The sequence below is a fragment of the Mesoplodon mirus genome (assembly GCF_964341445.2).
Source record: "Mesoplodon mirus genome assembly, contig: HAP1_SCAFFOLD_631, whole genome shotgun sequence".
Taxonomy (NCBI): domain Eukaryota; kingdom Metazoa; phylum Chordata; class Mammalia; order Artiodactyla; family Ziphiidae; genus Mesoplodon; species Mesoplodon mirus.
In genome coordinates this window covers 287,431-307,322 of record NW_028295395.1, presented here as the reverse complement: position 1 = coordinate 307,322, position 19,892 = coordinate 287,431, and the positions used below count along the sequence as shown (strand labels likewise).

The 19,892-nt window shown below is 35.9% G+C and overlaps 1 protein-coding gene across 4 annotated transcripts; it reads left to right on the top strand.

Annotated features, from left to right (window-relative positions):
• Positions 1–1,522: 1,522 nt before the first annotated feature.
• LOC309797493 (dual specificity protein kinase CLK4-like) lies at positions 1,523–19,826 on the top strand (the record flags this gene model as incomplete). Of its 4 annotated transcripts, none has more annotated exons than XM_082646008.1 (14): positions 1,527–1,683; positions 2,451–2,517; positions 6,515–6,601; positions 7,277–7,412; positions 8,463–8,553; positions 8,950–9,016; positions 11,971–12,087; positions 12,180–12,346; positions 12,553–12,647; positions 12,898–13,027; positions 15,805–15,887; positions 18,700–18,779; positions 19,502–19,592; positions 19,677–19,826. In XM_082646008.1, the coding sequence occupies 14 exons, from the start codon at positions 1,581–1,583 to the stop codon at positions 19,815–19,817; spliced, it is 1,455 nt and encodes a 484-aa protein (XP_082502134.1). In that variant the 3' UTR covers positions 19,818–19,826. The 4 variants fall into 4 exon arrangements, with proteins under 4 accessions (XP_082502132.1, XP_082502133.1, XP_082502134.1 ...); XM_082646009.1 differs by having other exon boundaries at positions 6,515–6,605; positions 7,281–7,412; XM_082646006.1 differs by lacking the exon at positions 2,451–2,517 and having other exon boundaries at positions 1,523–1,683.
• Between the last annotated feature and the right edge of the window lie 66 nt (positions 19,827–19,892).

The following is a 19,892-nucleotide window of genomic DNA, read 5'->3' as shown; positions in this document are numbered from 1 at the left end:
GGCCTACTGATAGTAGAAGGAAAAAACCAAAACTGAAGCAGACACACGTGTTTTGCAAAAAATGCATTATAATAATCATAGTAATAAACCTCAGTCATCAGATGTTGTAATTTTGCTTGCTATGATTTAAGAATGCTTAACTAAACAATTTTAAAGAGTTCCTATGTGGTTAAAATATAATTTGGGTAATTGAAGGGTTAGAAGAATTCCACTAGAAATATAATTTTTTTGATGGCTTTTCTGATGGTCTTTTGGCTCAGGTTAATTTGTAATGTCATTTATTTCAGTTTCCCATATTCAAATGACTATGTAAATCAGAATGCTCACTTATCAATTTCCAGTGAGAACCCTGACTCGAGTTTTAGGATTTTTGTTGGACCTAAGAATCAACAAGAGAAGTGAGTTAAAAGATCTAAATATTTGGTGGCTTCGGTCCCTGATGGCATGATACCTACATTTTCTTAGGGAATACCTCCCAGGAGATGCCTCATTTTAAAGTCTTTTAATTCATTTGAAATCTTTTAAATTTTTTACTTGAATTTGTCTGCTTGTTACTGAGTCATTTGGGCTAACTGAAGGAGGTTAACTAAGTTGGTTTTGCTCCATTTTACCTGTTTTCAGCTCCTTGCTGAGTTGTGAACCTCACCCTCTTCAACAGTTTGGACATCACTGTTAAAAACTTAACTGCTTTGTGAAAGAATTAAGATGGGAAGAGGCAGATAGGGATGGCATTGTTAGAACACAGATCGTGATCCTGAATGGAACCTGTGAGGATGTAGATGGAGTCAAGGAATTGTCACAATTATCTGATTTCAGTGTGACCCTATTCATCCTTATAGGTTCATTTCTTTAGTCACCCCAGATCTATAACAAATATGTTTAATTTTAAGAATGGTTGCAGGATGATCTGAAAATAAACAGTCATCTCCTATATTCTATCCCTAAGTGTTTCTCTGACTTCAGTTATTTGTATCACAGTATTTCAACAAAGCTGCATGACACTTGTGATATTTGTTTTAAATTAGTTCACATTTAAAGTTAACATCAATAACTTAATAATTTGATTATATCAATAACTTAAGAGATTAGTAATAATTTGCCATAGAAAGAAGGTAATGATAAAAATAAAACCAAAAAAGTTATTAATTTTTAGCTAGATATTGTTGTCTACTGAAGGCTGTAAGCCTGAATCCTGACTCTTTTTTTAAAAATGGCAGTTAGCAAGTGTTAGTTGAAGATATGCACCAAGCTGAGAATTTATCCAGAAGAACGGAAAGAAAATGCATTCAGGTCTCACAGTGTTATCATTTAGTGCTAGGTGTGTATGCCACTTAGAATCATCTGACATACCAGTGGGACAGTGCCTCCATGCCTTGGGAACCATTACCTACGAAGATTTTAGAACCTGTAGGACCCCATGTGCTGGGGTTTTTCTATTGAATTAATAGTAATGTGAAATATTTTATTTACTAAATATAACCATCTGTAAATTCCACAACTCACTTTTCATTTCCATTAACAGATGAGTCATTCCAACAGAACTCACTGCCCTGACTGGGATAACAGAGAAAGCCTGGGACATGAAAGCTACAGTGGAAGGCACAAACGGAAAAGGAGATCCCACAGTAGTACACAAGAGAACAGACATTGTAAACCACATCACCAGCTTAAAGAATCTTATTGGTAAATTACGCTTGAACTAGTACCATTTTAACACTAATAGTTGTAATGACTTGTCATTAGCTTATATAACTTTCATCTGTCAGATTGTTTTATAAATCAGTCAACAAATACTCATTCAGAAAATATTTACTGAGTGCCTATTATATGCTAGCCACTGCTGTGAATAGAACAGAGTTCCTGCTCTCACATATCTGTGTCCATTTGGGAGCTGTAGGAGACAGTTGATGGAGTCCCAGCTGCCAGTAATATAGTTGTGGGAAATGAGACACACGACAGTTAAGTAAGTGATTAAAGGACCAGTGAGTGCCTTTAACTTGTATGTAGTAGGGAGAGCTGTACATTGGGGCACTTATTTAGGGTTCCACAAATGAGAGCTAATGAAGGGTGGGGAAGAGTTCATCCAGATGAGAAAAATAGCATGTGGTGTGTGAGAATGTTAAAGTGTGTTGGGGATTAGTTGCCTATACTGTATTCTACAGGTTATATTTGTAGATAAGGCCAGTGGATATGTTTGGGATTTTTAGAAGCTTGGCTGTTGTAAGAAGGGCCTCAATAAAAACTTCCAATGGCATGTGTCCTGTTCTGTTGTATTCTTACCCGTGTAAAATTTGGAGGTACTACGTTTATATAGAATTGAAGGAATTTTTCAAGTTCCTAAATGATTAAACAAAGCCTAGGTGAATAGAGTTTCTTTCATTCTGTCCTCCATTAATTTCCCTTTCTCATTTGTTTTTGTTGGTTCTATGTTTTCTCCTTGTTTTGTGCAGATGTTCCACTGGGACTGTTTGCCAGATTGCTTTCTAAATTAGCCAACTGGGGTTACTTTAAAAAACAGTATGCAATTTTTTTCCTTCTCCATGCCAAAACAGACTTGTTCTGTAGAACAGTGAGCTTGTTGTTAATCAGTGCAGACTAATCATTCTTCACACACTATCATATGGAGGGAAGAGGGAGAATCTATGCCAGGATTTCAATGACCTGAGCTAATTAATGTATTATACAAGAATATCTGTACCCTATATTAAGATAACTACAAAATACTCTGTAAGGCTGAACATATAGTACTAACCATTCATGGATTTATTATGCATTGTATGTGTCGAAAGGAAGTGATATGAATGATGAACAGTTATTCATATTCATAATTAACCACAGAAAGATGATACTGAGTCAGTGCAATAACCACTAGGCCAATAGTTTCTTCTTTGATATTGGCACCAGAGATGTCTGGTGGTAATTGCTCTCCGTAATCTGGAGTAATCTAATAGTCATTTTCAAGATTCAAAACTTTATAAGAGTGTTTTTTTGTAAAATTATAGGAAAAAAACTGAAAAATACAGAAGCATATAAAGAAGGTACTCTTGGTAGGATGCTAGTCCCCCATTTGGATGTAAAGTTATTTCTTCTGAAAACTATCTTTGTATACAAATCTTTGCCTCTGAATATTTCCTGAAAATAGGTTCTAAGAAGGGACAGTTTCAAGTGAAAGGGTGTGAACTCTTATAAGGCTCTTGCTACATATTCACATATTTTTCCACATATTTTTCTAGAAAGTTTGTACCAAGTTACACTCCCTACGACATGCTGTCACCAATCTTGTCTATTTTGAAATGCCAAGAATAGTGTTTTCATTTGAATGTTTAAATTTCTGCTGAATTTGTCCTCTGTCATGTGCTTATTGAACACTTGAGTATTTTTTTAATTGAAGTCTAGTTGATTGTGAACATTATGTTTGTATTCTTAGCCTATTTTTTCTATTAAAGCATATTTTTCTTATGATTTATCAGCGCTTTTATTGTAGATCAATTATCTTACCTTTTTTCCTATATATTTCAGAGTGTCTTTTCTTTCTGATTTGTAAGTAGCCTGTGAATTGCTCCCTTCCTACAAGCTGAATCAATTAATTCTACACAGGAAGACTGATGTGGCTGTGAACACTGTGAACACATTTTATATCCTTAAATGTCTTGTTGTAACATAGAGTATCAAGCCTTAAACCAGTGATTCTCAAACTTTAGTGTGAATAGAATCACTTTGGAGGTATGTTTAAAATGCATAGTACCAGATTATTCAGTGAGTCTGACCTGGGGTCCAGGGATCTTCATTTTTAAAAATTCAGTATTTCGATATTGTTAATAAACAGACCACCCTTTGAGAAACACTGTTTTAAGCCCTTTAGCCTGGCATGCAAGATTTTGGATGATCTGTTCCCAGCTTATTTATTTGCCTATGTTCCCCTATGTGAAAATTGCTCTTGCTGAAATTGTCTACTTACTATTTCCTAAGTAGCATGTAGACAAACTCATCTCTAAACCATTCTGGCTAAAAGTACTCTATAAATGTAAGATGGTAATATGCCATTTTTCTTTCCTGGCACTTCTTCTACTTCCTACTTTATCCAAATCCTGATGTCCCTCTAAGATGCAACTCTTCCCTTCTTTTTCACGAAATCTTCCCTGACCATTTTAAGCATTATGAGTTTTTTCTCCTAAGCACTCATATCCAGGCTTTTGGCATTTCCTGCATGGTTGAGTTTTGTTTGATTTTTGTGTGAGTAATCTCAAATTGAACAGTTATTTGTTGGCAGGGATTTTGCCTCATATATTTTTTATCTTCCACAGGACCTGTGTGGAAATAAAAATGAATGCCCATAGCCTCATTAGTCTTGGCTGTTTTAAAGAACTACAGTGAAATATTCACTGGACATTCAGTGACTCTTTTTAGAAATTCAGTCAGTCTGTTCATCCTGTTCACTCTGTCCATATAGCCTTTATAATTCTGTAGACTTTGTTTATCTAATCTCTAAGGCTCGGTTGTTGTAGGCTGAAGAGGTCCTCATCTTTTTAGTTTATCCTCATAGTATTACTTCACTCCATGTTTGTTATTCTATAGATTATTTATGGATTATCAGCAGCTCTAATTTCATGCACTAGTCCAGCTAAGGATTATTAGTGTTAAGAGTTTTCCGATACATTTTAGACTTTTATGGGAAGGATGCCTTACAGAATTAAACAGATGCCCTTTAGAGTATGGTAATTTCTAGTTTGACGTATTGTAGATCTCTCCCTTAACGGTTCCATGCAACTGATCAGATCCCTGACTTAGACCCAGATTTAGACCCTAATATCCTGAGTTGTTTCTCCAATGGCTAGAACTTAAGGCTGACACTGGGGAAAGGGGGCTTCTGCATCTCCCCAGCCTGGATTTGATGCCAGCCCTGTTGAGTAGCAGTTTTAGAGATGCTTCTCCTTTATTTTTGCATAAACCAGCCTCCTGAGCAAAAAGAATGACAACATATTCTGGGAAAAAGAACGAGGTTAGTGAGGGCAGTCTAGTTAACATCTGTCACTCCATTGCTTTGCAGGATTATTTTAGCTGGTGTGTCTGACTGGGCAGGTGTCCCCTCTCTCCCTCAGTGCTCCACGTGCATCCCTCTTGAAGCTTCACACTGTTGAAAAGGATACTCATCCCAGGTAGAGAGGGGGACGGGAAACTGGGTCAGTTGACTCTGTCTTTTTCTTTCCATCAAATCAAGGCTGCTTAACTGGAATCCATTGACTTCCTGAGGTCCATGATCTCTGAAATTCCTTGCCAAGATTTGTTTACGCATTTGTGCGTTTCTTAGGGGAGAGGGCCCATACCTCTCAATTAGATTTTCAAAGGGATCTGTAGATTCAGCAGTCAAGCACTATGGGGCTTACCTGGTGGTGCAGTGGTTGACAGTCCGCCTGCTGATGCAGGGGACACAGGTTCGTGTCCCGGTCCGGGAGGATCCCACATGCCACGGAGCGGCTAGGCCCATGAGCCATGGATGCTGGGCCTGCGCATCTGGAGCCTGTGCTCCACAACGGGAGAGGCCACAACAGTGAGAGGCCTGCGTACCGCAAAAAAAATAAAAAAATCAAAAAAGAAGGTAAGCACTATGGCACCAGATGATGCTGTTTTCCCTGAATTCTTGTTTATTTCACAAGCAGGAGTGACAGGAAATTCAAAATGCAAAGGGAAGTAGGGGGTTGGGAAATCCTAAGCAAGCAATTACAAGAACCTTTTCTCATTTGAGGGGCATATATTTTGGATATTTTTGGCACATGAAGCAGCGTTCAAAAACTGTGTTGACTATTTCTCAGAAAGATACAGGAAGCTCGAAATAGAGGAGAGGAGATGGAATAGGTGGTGTGTACAATAATACTGGCACATACAATAGGATTTAGAATGTGCTCTACAACCATGGCAAATCGTTTTCCTTCTAGGGATCTCAGTGTAGTCATCTGTAAAATGAAAGGCCTGAAATATATTTAAGATTCCTTTTAGCTCTAATACACCCTTCGTGCAAGAACTCTGTGTGCCAGAGATACCTAACTTACATTAAGAAGGAAAGGAATCCTGTTTTGCCTGCCTCATGTTGTGTGTGGCTCTGCAAAAAGGAAGAGAGCTTAGTTACAGATGCATATATCATAAGATTGATGAATTTCAGAAGAGCAGTTTTGTGAATTTTTGGTCTTAACTTTCACCAGAAGGTAAAGGGACACTTAATCAAGTAAACACTGAATATGTTGAATGATTTGACCCAAGGTTTGTTCCTTCATAGCAGTATATATTAATAGAGATATATGTACCCATTTGCTTGTTGGTTAAAGTAAAATTATTTAAGTTTTGTGAGTTAAGTATAAGTTCTAATTCATCAATTTGTATTTTTTTCTTTTATTGAGTTAGCTGTTGAAACCAGGAATTCTTGAGAGAATGTTTTATTTTAACCACGTTAAAATGTGGTTAAACGTTAAAGCGTTCTAGAATGAAGAGAGTAATTTTAAATCCTTTAATGTGTTTGCAGTCATTATTTAGAAGCAAGGTTCTTGAATGAGAGATATTATCGGGACCGGAGATACATGGCTGAATACAGAAATGACTACTGCAAAAGATATGTTCTTAACATTGCTGAATACAGAAATGACTACTGCAAAAGATATGTTCTTAACATTGCTGAATACAGAAATGACTACTGCAAAAGATATGTTCCTAACATTGCTGAATACAGAAATGACTACTGCAAAAGATATGCTCCTAACATTGATGAATACAGAAATGACTACTGCAAAAGATATGTTCCTAACATTGCTGAATACAGAAATGACTACTGCAAAAGATATGTTCCTAACATTGCTGAATACAGAAATGACTACTGCAAAAGATATGTTCCTAACATTGATGAATACAGAAATGACTACTGCAAAAGATACGTTCCTAACATTGATGAATACAGAAATGACTACTGCAAAAGATACGTTCCTAACATTGATGAATACAGAAATGACTACTGCAAAAGATACGTTCCTAACATTGATGAATACAGAAATGACTACTGCAAAATATACGTTCCTAACATTGATGAATACAGAAATGACTACTGCAAAATATACGTTCCTAACATTGATGAATACAGAAATGACTACTGCAAAATATACGTTCCTAACATTGATGAATACAGAAATGACTACTGCAAAATATACGTTCCTAACATTGATGAATACAGAAATGACTACTGCAAAATATATGTTCCTAACATTGATGAATACAGAAATGATTACTGCAAAAGATGTGTTCCTAGACGTTATCACAGAGACGTTGAAAGCAGTTATCGAATCCACTGCAGTAAATCTTCAGTCCGAAGCTGGAGAAGCAGTCCTAAAAGGAAGCGTAATAGACAATGTTCAAGTAATCAGTCACGTTCGGTATGATTGATTTTGTTTTTATTTTGGGTGGATACTTATTTGTGTGTAAAAGCTCTTACTGAGCCAATAAGTTTGAAAAAGTTTATAATACTATATGAATATAATTGTGTTTATATTACTTGAATCCTTAAAGGAAACTTCCAAATTCTTACAACTAATCTGCATTTATTAGTTAGTCCTCATTTGCCCACATTTACTCATTTTCTGCAGACCAGATCATGAGGTTCTTGATTTTAATGTTAAAAATATTTTTATCTTTTATAACATAATCATACAAAAAGATGAAGCACCCATCTTTTCTTTCATCTTAAACATTTTTTACTTTAAAAGAAACCCCTTTCCCAGTACTTGGAGACAAATGTAGAAAGTTGCACTGGTGGATACTTACCCTGTGTATAGCACAATCTGCAATTAGTTCCATTGGAGTTCTGAAAGTGGGTGCTGAAGGGGAAATTATTGTCCAGAAAGCCTGCCTTTTTTTTTACACTCATGAATCTTCACTTGTTTGCAGTAAAGTATGAGTTATTATTTTCCTCCCCAAGTTTTCTTCAGTAGAACTATCATTGATTAGATCAAACATTGACATTAGCCTTTATTTTCCCCTTTTATTTTAATAAGTATGTTTAAAAATATTGCTAAGTATCAATTTGAGCTAATCTTGACGTTTTAAAACATTTTCCTGACAAACTAGACATCTCAACTCACAGCATAGGCTATTTTATAACGAGATTAATAGATCATGACATTGCATTCTTTAAATTTCAGACTTCAATTAAGTCAGTATTTTAGAGACAATTGTGTTGTTTTTTCTATTGCCACTTTAAGTAACTTATCTGAAAATCTTGCCATGTTTTTCTTCTGTAACATAAACTGTGTCCTGTGAATCTCTGGGGACTGAATTTGAACTTGCTCCTGCCAACTCTTCGTGGCCTGGTTCTTATCGGAATGCCTGAATATCTCCCCGCTGAATGAATTGCGTATTCTGCCCTGAATTCACTCTGCTATATTGATTGGCTGGACGATCTTGGTGCTGCCCACTTGCCGTTCCAGAAGAGCCACCAAAGGAAAAGATCCAGGAGTATAGAAGATGATGAAGAGGGTCACCTTATCTGTCAAAGTGGAGACGTTCTAAAAGCAAGATGTATAGAATATTTTTCAACACTTTTTAAACTTTGCAGACAGAATAATCTTTTTAAGAATAGTTTGTCAGCGGGGGGCTAAAGAACTCTTCATTGCTTTTTTGTTTTGTTTTTTGTGGGTTTGTTTGTTGTTCTTTTGTATTTCTTCTTTTCTATAGAGTTTAAATATTTCTACTCTAAAGTTCCAAAATAATCAGTGGAATTTGAGATTAGAGCAAGAAAGATAGCTATCTACATTATTTTTGTAGCATCTGAAAATCAAATAATTTGAGGGCTGGAACCTTAATTATGCTTTAATAGAGAGCATTTGAAAAAATTCCACACTTAAGCATTCATTATTTGAATAACTGATAATTTGTACTCATGTACTTACACTTCTTTCTCCCCCCTCACTTTAGATGAAATCGTGAACACTTTGGGAGAAGGGACCTTTGGCAGAGTTGTAGAGTGCATTGATCATGGCATGTAAGTTTGTTGTTTTTCTTTTTTGAACATTCTGATACTTTTGGTGGAGAAGGATCCATAATTTAGATGAAATGGAATTTAAGTGGTAGCTATGTGTTTTCCTGGGAGGTATAAGTATTCAGAAGTTCTTGAACTGTGTACGATTTATTTACCATAAGTATGGATTTTGACCAAGAATGCTGAAAATGTTTATCAGATGGAGTTCATGGAAATTAATGTCAGTGTTCAAGTGAAGACTTTCCCAGAACTTAGGTCCTTAGCTTTCTATAAGAGATTTGGAGTGCTTTACCCTACTTTTGAATTGCAGAGACAATAAATTAGCATGTCTAATCTTCTTGGTTCAAAAACTTTTATTTCCAAAGGATAATATTTGCACGTTAGGGTTAGCTTCTCAAACTATAAATAAATTATATTACTTGAAGCCTACAGAATAAAGTCCAGATTCTTTAATGAGTTATACTAAACTTTTTGTTCTTTGACCCTCTCTGCTTCATTTTCATGTTTTCCTCTAGGATCTCTATTCTGCGGTTGCAAATTTTTTTGTAAGTGAACGTCTTACAACAGTTTAGTGGAAACTGCACATTTCTAAATTGACATCTATACTTTTCATCATAAAATAGTTGAGGATGTAATTTCCAGCTTATTGTAAATGGTGATTTTTTTTTAAAAAAACATATCTCTCTTTCTAAATATGTTTGGGGGAATCTAAATACAACAGCTTGATACCTCCTGTCATCCATGAACAAACTTTTCTTGAATACTTAGAAATGCTTTATCTTGAACTCAACTTTTACTTCACTTTTCATAAAGAATATTATCCTAAGTGTCTTTTATTATCACCCTTTCCTCTCTATGACAAAAATGTGAACATAAAGTAAAATTTTAAGATATTTTGAAATACTTTGACTTAGGAAAGTTGCTAAGAATTCCCATCTATTCTTCACCCAGATTCCACAAATGTTAACATTTTACAGTGTTTAATCATTCTCTATATTTACATGTTATATGTATTTTCAAGTTTTGCCAGCTTATCTACAACCTGATTCACATTTCACTAGTTGTCCCATTGAGGTCTTTTAAAAATTTCTTGAGGTTCCAAGACTTGAGTATTTGAGATATTCCAATGAAGAGTATTCAATTGATCAAGTACAAATCTGTTACAAATTTTGATACTTATTAGACCTAAAACATACAATGTAATTGTAAATATATCTTTTATCGAGATGGTTGGGGCCTTTAAAAAAATGAGTTCATGTGTCCATAGATAAATCTTACTGTTTTAACATTAAGTTTCCATTTTTCTTTTTTTTTTAATTGACAAGTAATATGAAAGCTTATAAGTTTAAGGTGTATAACGTTGGTTTGAACATTTATATACTGCAATATGATTACTATAGTAGCATTAGCTAACACCATTATCCATTTTTCATTTTTATAGCTATTAGCACTGTTCATTTTTATAGCTTATTAGCAGTTAGAAAACTTGTCCATATGATGAAATAGATGAGACTAGAAGAAGTTTTGTCACAGCAGTTTTATAGTAATTCTTTTAAGTCTTGAGATATATGCTATACATCATAGGGAGATAAATCATTAAAAATTTATTTTGATGATTATATATCAGCCCACAACTTCATTGGGACCTTGTCTAAAGAAATGAGTTCGGAATAGGTTTGCTATTCAGCCACTAGAAAAATTTTTGCCTCAAAGAATTTTTTTTTCTTTTTTATAAACAGCCTGGGGCACAAACCTTGCCATATTAATTTCACGTGCATGGGGTTCTCTTTTGTAATGTGGGAAGGCCATAGTGAAAAATGCAGGGTTGACTGCTGGCTTGTATTCAAGAAGATCAGGTTTAGAAAAGAGGACAGAAGGAAGCTGAAGATTTGGAAATCCTTTTCCTCAAAATCATTTACGGCTTTTTTTTTTTTTTTTGGCCGCACCACATGGCTTGCGGGATCTCAGCTCCTCGACCAGGGATTGAACCTGGGCCCACGGCAGTGAAAGCTCATGTCTTAAGCCACTGGACCACCAGGGAATTCCCTCTGTACTTTTTAGGAAGTACTACAGATGCCCCGGTCTAAAACACGCTGCCCTACATTGTTGCTATTTATACCTCTTCGCATCCGTGAATGCACTAAACATTTTTTTGGCTTGATGACTTATTGCTGGTGTCTCCTTTGCCAGAATTATCTAACAAACTGATAGTTGTCTTTCTTCTCTGAAGAAGTCTGAGCTCCCCTAACTCTGATGGTTAGGTTCTTTCTTCTCTCTATACCTTATACCAGGCACTTCTAACCTAATGATAAGTTGTTCAAGTGTCTGTCTTTTCCATTAGACTGTGAGGTACATGGGACAAGCTCTTTTTAACAGTGATTCCAATGCAACATCTGGCACATTCGGTCTAGCCTGGCGAATGAGTGAATGTTTTCAGCAGTAGTATCTTCAAGGTTTATATTTTTATCCTTTTTTAAAAAAAAAACTACTTATAAAATCTAGGTCAATTTAAACTTTTGGAAACAAACATTAACGTTCTTAAGTATTAAGAGAAATCATCACTCTGTATAATGTATATTTTGTCAAAATGTTTTGAAAAAATGTTTATAGATCTGCTATAATATACCCTGAAAGATTATTTTAGGAAAATAGCATAGAGTGATTGGTACTTAACAAGATGATGCTTTAGAGCAGGGGTCCCCAACCCCTGGGCCGTGGACTGGTAGGAACTGGGCCTAACAGCAGGAGGTGAGCAGTGGGCGAGCGAGTGAAACTTCATCTGCTGCTCACCATAGCTTGCATTACCACCTGAACCATCACACCCTCTCCTCAACCATGGAAAAATTGTCTTCCATGAAACCGGTCCCTGGTGCCAAAAAGGTTGGTGACAGCTGCTTTAGAGGATACATGTCTTCAACGCCCTTCTGTACATTTACCATTTTCATTTTGTTTTTAAGGGGTGGCATACATGTAGCAGTGAAAATCACAAAAAATGTGGGACCATATCGTGAAGCAGCTCATTCAGAAATCAAAGTATTGGAGCATTTAAATAGTACTGATCCCAATAATGTCTTGTAAGTAAGAAACTTGGAACTGTGATCCATTATGTTCCATGAAATAATCAGAATTCTGTGAACTGAATTATTTGTATTCGGATCTGTTTCAGCCGATGTGTCCAGATGCTAGAATGGTTTGATCATCATGGTCATATTTGTATTGTGTTCGAACTCCTGGGACTTAGTACCTATGATTTCATGAAAGAAAATAGCTTTCTGCCATTTCAAATTGACCATATCAGGCAAATGGCATATCAGATCTGTCAGTCAGTAAATTGTAAGTATACTTGTTAAATTTTTAAATACCAGTCAATTAAAGGTTTTATTGGACAAGCAACATATCAAACCATTGTCACTAAAAATGCACGTTGCAAGTAAAGATGAAACCACTTTTGATCCCTACCTCTACTACTAATTCTCCTTTCCCCCGGTACAGATTAAATTTGTAAGTGAAACTAATAATGTCTTTTTGTTCTTTTGTAGTTTTGCATCATAATAAATTAACCCATACAGATCTGAAGCCTGAAAATATTTTATTTGTGGAGTCTGACTATGTAGTCAAGTATAATTCAAAAATGGTAAGTTACACTTGTTTTAATTTTGGTAGTTGTCTTTAAAATTAATTTAGCTTGGTGATCCTTGGATGAGGAATTTTACCTTTGAGGCTTATTATATCCTGACGTTTAACCCAAAAAGGGTAATCCTTTGCCTTTCTCATGGGGTTATTTTGAAAATCAAAAAGAGAATTCATGTGCAAGCCTTTTGGATAGTGCTATAAAATATTTCATATCTTTATTGATCTTTGTGTTTACTTAACTGTATCTCTAGAAACGTGATGAACGCACACTGAAAAACACAGATGTCAAAATTGTTGACTTAGGAAGTGCAACATACGATGATGAACATCATAGCACTGTGGTATCTACACGGCATTACAGAGCTCCAGAGGTCATTTTGGGTTAGTAGATACCAGACTTCCTGATATTTTAATTGAAAAAGAGATTTTTTGTTCTCTGTAGCTTTTATTGGGGGGCAGGTAGTTGGGGGATAGCTGTAATTTTCTTAGCAGTGTACAGAAAATGTTTTCTGTTTTCATAAAAGCTGTCTGGACATTGCTATAAATAATTTTCCTGAGTGGGAAAAATGTGATATCATCTGTAAAGATATTCCAGGTGGTGGTTCTTTTTGAACAAGTCAGTCTTACAAGATCATAAGAGAACAAGCTGTATTGGCTAAGTCCATGACAGCAGTGTGATTTTGAAGCGATGTGGGCACCTCTTTTCGTCTCATCACAAAGCATGGTGCTGGGGAAAATGCTAAAGATTTGGCTGGCAGACGTCTAGATGTAGGGTGGATGGAGGTTAAGAGGAGAAGAAAGAGGGGCTAGTCTAAGAGGAGAGCTTCTTTGATCATCTTTGACATGGGAAAGCATGGAAAGGAAAATTAGTTAAGGTGCAGGGTTTTTCAATATTAATAAAAGGGAACTCAGTGAGGGAGAGCACATCTTAGGCCTCAAAATTTAAAAGTTCGAGACCGAGTCATGTTGATAGAGCAAGGAAGTCAGGGATGGATTTGGGGGCTTGGAGGCAGTGGGAAAAATTCAGATCAGGTGATATTGGGAGATAGTTAAATGGTATAAGCATATTACTTTGCCAAAAGTAAGTTTCAACCGAGGTTGGATAGTAAAACATCTTTGTGGAATCAGTCTTTTCCACTTTTTACCTTTTGTCGAAGAGGACTGGGTAGTTGAGAATATGAGTGTGAAAGCAAACTAATGATGTTTACCTAGAGTAAAGAATTAGTAAAAGGGACAGGAAATTAAGAATAGTTTGTAGTGCTGGCTAGTAGAACTTTCCATGATGATAGAAATGTTGTATATCTGCACTATCCAACATGGTAGCCATTAGTAGCCACACGTAGACTACTGTGTACTTTCAGTATAGCCAGTGTGACTGAGGAACTGAATTTTAAATTAATTAAACTTTTAGATTTAAATAACCACATGTGGCTAGTGGCTACCACATAGGATAGCACAGGTTTGGAGCTCATCTTTGAGATTGATGTTACTAGGATTTCTGCTTAGTATGGTCTGAAAGGAGCTGCTATGTTGCAGTAGTTTAGAAAGTGTATTCATGGTTGAGGACTGAAGCCTGCAATGAAGGTAAAAGAAAAGAGTGTGGGAGGAGATTGTGGACAGATAGGTATTTTCAGAGCTTAAAAAGAGATAACTTGCTGTGTTTTATCAATTTTAAGAAGAAGATTTTTCTCCACATTTTAACATGTGAGGAAACATAAGACAAAACAGCATTTTTTCTTGGTTATTGGTTCATAAAACAGTGGTGTATCTTACAGTTAGTTAATGGCCTCCTCCTAGATTGCGTAAGATACAGTGATTCTTAGTAATAATACAGTCCCATGTGTGGCCAGGCTGGGGATAGTTGATATAAATCTGAAATTGGGGTTATTGGTGTTTAGGAAAAGAAATGAACAGATGGGAAGATTAGAAGGGTTCTTTGTGTGTTTGTGAAGTGTTACTCCTGAGGATTAAGGCAGAATTAGGTTGAAGAGGAAGATGTTGTCAGGTGCCACCACTGAGGAGGGCAGTTAGTCTCATGTCTTGGGTGTTGGTAGTAAACAGAAGTTGGTCAAAGTGAATGATGTGAAATTCCAAAGAGTATGAGAGCTGAGCCATAAGAGAATGAGGTAGTTTACAGTCACTTGGGAGAAAGCTGGACTGGGAGACAGGAGTGGCTGGAAAAGAAAACTTTCATCTTAGATCCAAGCTCTATCATTTGCAGATTTTGTATGTGTTACTGTAAGTAGAAACCATGCTCCATTATCCTTTTGTTCAAGTGATAAGTACCATGAGGGTTAACAAAAATGGCTAAATCATAGTCAAGTTCCTTGAATATATTGTTTCTTCCTTTGTCTTTAAATTCAGTAATGTTGCTGAAAGTAATTGAAATGTCTTTTAAAGTAGGTTTTATTTGTACATTATTTTTTTATTAAAAACTTAATCTTTAAAAGGTTAAAACATCTGTATGGTTTAGGTTTACTCTTTTCCTTTCTAAATAGATAGAGACTTAAGGCTAGGTGTTTTTTTCTTTTCTGAATAATGTTACTATTGAGAATTCTGAAGGAGAAAGTATATATGATCATGTATAGACAACCTGAAAGTACATATATAGATACCTCTCTATGTGAACTTTAAATATCTGTATAATTCTGCTTATGGGTGACACTGCTTATAATATCCATTATAATTCTTACATAATTTATGTGACAGTACTATTTCTTTTAATGGAAGAAATAAACTCAGATATCAAGCTGATGGTAATTGATAAGGGGTTAGTAATTACACTCTGAGGATAATTATTGACCTATGTTTGCACTAATAAAATGTAAAATTTCATAGAACAACCGTTAAGTGGGTATAACAGTGCTCCTCATTGCACAAGCAATTCAGAGACTATGGACTATTTGCTCACCCCTCTTACTTTCCATAAAATGCCTCCTCCCCCAGGTTAAAATACTGTAAGTTGATACAAGGATATGGAGGACTCTGAAAGCATACTGAATCATGTTTGGTATAAAACTAAAAATGTAAACCCTGAATTTACTATCATATTCTCCTAAATGGGCTATATAAAGAGAGCACCCACATAGGAAAAGATATTGTGTATTGGCAATTAAAAATTGTTGCCTAATAAAATGTTTGGTTTTGTTTTTAAATAGCTTTAGGTTGGTCTCAGCCATGTGATGTTTGGAGCATAGGTTGCATTCTTATTGAATATTACCTTGGTTTCACAGTCTTTCAGGTATGTATTTAGTAAATGTTACTTACTGATTCATAATGAGCTTTAATGTTAAAGGCATGTTAAAGTTTTGGTTTCCATATTGGAAAGTTGCCATAGTGTCATTATTCTTAAGATGTAAACTTCCATGTGCAAAATAGTCATCCTTCTCTAAAACCACAGTTGAATGAACTACTCTCAGTGAATGGTCATAATTCATTCTGCATGTGGAGCTTTTAAACACATGGTTCATATTGACTTCCTATGATCCATTTTACTGTGATGCTCCTTCATAAATTTACATTAGTGTTACTATGGTCAGTTTTAATTCAGCGCTGGTTATGTTGTACTTTTATTGAAAGAATTCAGAAACAGTAAGTTGTATTAAGCATGTATGACACCCTAGGCACATTTCTAAGCACTGTGTGTATAAAAATGAAAAGACAGCATCTCTCTCCTCAAGGAAGACATACACAGGATAGACATGGGAAAACGTACAGTACAATATGATACTTGCTATAATGGAACAATGTAGAAGGGAACCCAGAAAAGGTGAACGGTTAAGTTTCCTTCGAGAAGGCATCACTGAGGAATAGGGAGTTTAATCCAACCTATAAGGAAGAGTAAGAGTTTGTCAGAAAACTAGAGTGTGTGATGGCCATATCAGGAAGAAATGGTATTCATAAATGCAAGAGGCATAAAGGAAGCTACTCTAGTTGAGGAAGGATGAATAGTGCTGCCGGAGTGTCTTGGATAAATAGGAAAATGGTGTCAGTAGGCAAGTACTGATTCATAGTGGACTTGTTTGCCATAGAAAGGTATTTGTTTTATCCTAGGAGTCAGTGGTTTCCAAATGTAGACCGGTCTAAAATGAAAATGATTTTGTAGGGTTGCCGTTCTGGCTTTCATTTAGAAATTATCTCTCCTGTTTTTTTTGGTATTAAAATGTTCTTTCTATGCAATGATAATAGTTATTGGCTTACTTGGCAGAACAAAAAGGAGAAAATGTTATTTAGGTCTCTACTTGTTTTCCTCATAATTTTGCTTATGTCGGAAAACTAAAAGTCTTGAAAGCTTCAAGTGGTGTAAGCATTGGAGAACTTTAAGAGGGTTGTGATTTGATCAAGGTGTGTTGTTGGATGGGGTGAGGGTGGTTAGGAAGTTCCTGGCTAATACTGTCAAGGTTGCTTTGAGGTTATGGCAATGCAGGATGAGGAGGGAGGAAGCTGTGATGAATTATAAGTCACTTAGGTGGCTGTTGCAGAATATATGTGTTCGCCGCTATGGGGCGCCTCACCAAACTTCTGTCTACTCCGTAGAGATCTGTTAAAAGTACTCTGAGTTTGTAGACAAGTTTGATATCTAGAACATAGCTGTCGGACATTTCTAGGGGGTGGTGTCTGGTTTTGTGGTAGTAAGCTATAGGGTCAAGGAAAAAGTTGAGCACAGTGCATGCTTTCTTCATTCTGACACATATAAAATCCTTCAGATGGTTTTATGATTGTAAATCATTCTGAGACCTTAAGCGTCGATTATTAACTTTGGTTTGAGATGTGGTTTATATTTTAATTCCACCCTCCAAAATAGTCTTCAACTAAGGAACTTTTTGAAGATAATGGAGCTTGTATTATTTATTCCTGTCATGACTTAAGAACATTTTGAAAGCAGTGTGCTAGGCACAGTAGTTAATGGATTTAAAAAGCATTGCACATAGACTCTGCTCTTCAGAGCAAGGATTGGCAAACTATATCCTATCTGATGCCTGCTTTAAAAAATGAAAAAGAATATGTGGTGGAGACCATCTGTGACCATCCAAGCCTAAAATATTTACTATCTGGTCCTTTATAGAAGAAGCTTTCCAGCCTCTGCTTAGGAGTGTACCATTTAGTTTAACAATTTATTCGACTTTAGCCAAAGCTCTGTTACTGTGTAATTTAAGAATATGAGTTTTGACTTGGGTTCACAGCTCAGGTTTCCTCATTGATGAGCTATATGAGCTTGAGCTAGTATCTTAACCTCTTTGAAAGTTATGTTCCCACATTCCTAGCTCAAGGTTGTTGTAAGAATTATTGGGACTGTATTTTTATTGTCTAGGATTAGTGTTACAAAGTTGCTATCCATTGGGTAATGGAGGTTAGTTAAGCAACCGATAAAATGAGTAGCCAGGTTATTGGTAATCTTCCCAGTCATCCCTCAGTTAAACAGTGCAAGTAATACAAATAAGGAAAACTGTTCTGTTTTACATTAAACAAATTATTCGAACATTGTAAATCAACTGTACTTCAGTAAAATATACTTAAAAAGTTGTTCCTCAATCAGCTCTACAAACCTTACCAATTCATTTCAGAAATCAGACAATCAGTGTAGCTCATTCAGTTTTATTCCATCTTTGAAGTAGAGTGTAATATAAATTGTATAGCTGTCTAATCTAGTCCTTTTATGGAAACACTATTTTCTTTTTTTTTTCTTAACATTTATTTATTTACTTTTTTTGGGGGGTTGCATTGGGTCTTCATTCCAGCACGTGGGCTTCTCTCTTGTTGCGGTACGTGGGTTTTCTCTCTCCACTTGTAGTGTGCGGGTTCCAGAGTGTGTGGGCTCTGTAGTTTGTGGCTCGCGGGCTCTCTTGTTGTGGTGGGCAGGCTTAGTTGCCCCGCAGCGTGTGGGATCTTAGTTCCCCGACCAGGGAGCGAACCCATGTCCCCCGCATTGGAAGGTGTATTCTCTACCACTGGACCACCAGGGAAGTCCCGGACACACTGTTTTCTTGTGTTATCCTTTTATGTGCGTGTAGGGAAATGGAAAGTGCTAAGTTTCTTTTTCCTATTTTTTTTAGACTAATGATAATAAAGAACACCTGGCAATGATGGAACGTATATTAGGACCCATACCAACACACATGATTCAGAAAACAAGGTATGCTTTTTAAGATTAAAGTCCTTATTGGGTACATGCAGTGGCCTATATTCAAACTATAGAAAACCCATCTTTGTTGTTATTGCTTATTCCAAAGACTGTAGATTTTGAATTCTTTTTCATGAAGTCAAGTTTTTGAAAAGTAATGCAATATTTACTTTGTGATCCAGTAAATAAAGTGGTGTTTTTATACTCAGGTTAACCTTTGCATAAATGTTTTCCTAGGTTGATTTAAAAATAATACATAGAGTAGTAAAAAGAGCTTGATTTTGGAGTCCTATCTAAATTTGAATTCCAGACTGTTGCAAACCACATGTACGTCTTTGGACAAGAATACTATAAGTGGTTTCAAAACATAGCTTCACCGCAGAAGTCATCCAGGGAATTGTTAACGATTTCTAGCCCCATTCCAGATCTAGTGAAATCAGAATTTACAGGAATGGATCTAGGAACCTCTGTTTTTGAAGCTGGCATTGTTTCACATATGGTACAACTTAGGTGGGATACTAAAACTTCAGAGGGTACAAGATTAGGAAAAATACCATATAAGGTATCCAATATAATTATTGCTGAGATTTTTAGAAATTGTATGTTTATGTATATATAGAGAGATGTCTATGGTTCCATCTTTTCCCCCAATCCCCTGTTTGGGGCAGGGTAAGAATGTGGGTTTGGGGTTTCTTTTTTTCTTAAAATTTAATCCAGACTTCTCTTTCCTATAGGAAACAGATGTATTTTCATCATAATCAGCTAAATTGGGAGGAACATAGTTCTGCTGGTAGATATGTTACGGGACACTGCAAACCATTAAAGGTAAAACAAAAAAAAAAACAAAAAAAAAACCTGTTTTAACTATTTTTTATTGTCTTTCTTAAACAAAGTCATTTTTCCCCTCAGGAATTTATGCTCTGTCATGATGAAGAACATGAGAAACTGTTTGACCTGATTCAAAGAATGTTAGAATATGATCCAGTGAAAAGAATTACCTTGGATGAAGCATTGCAGCATCCTTTCTTTGACTTATTAAAAAAGAAATAAAATGGAAATCAGTGGCCTTACTATACTTGTCTAGAAGAGATGATTTAAGACTGTGTCAGTCAACTCTAAACATTC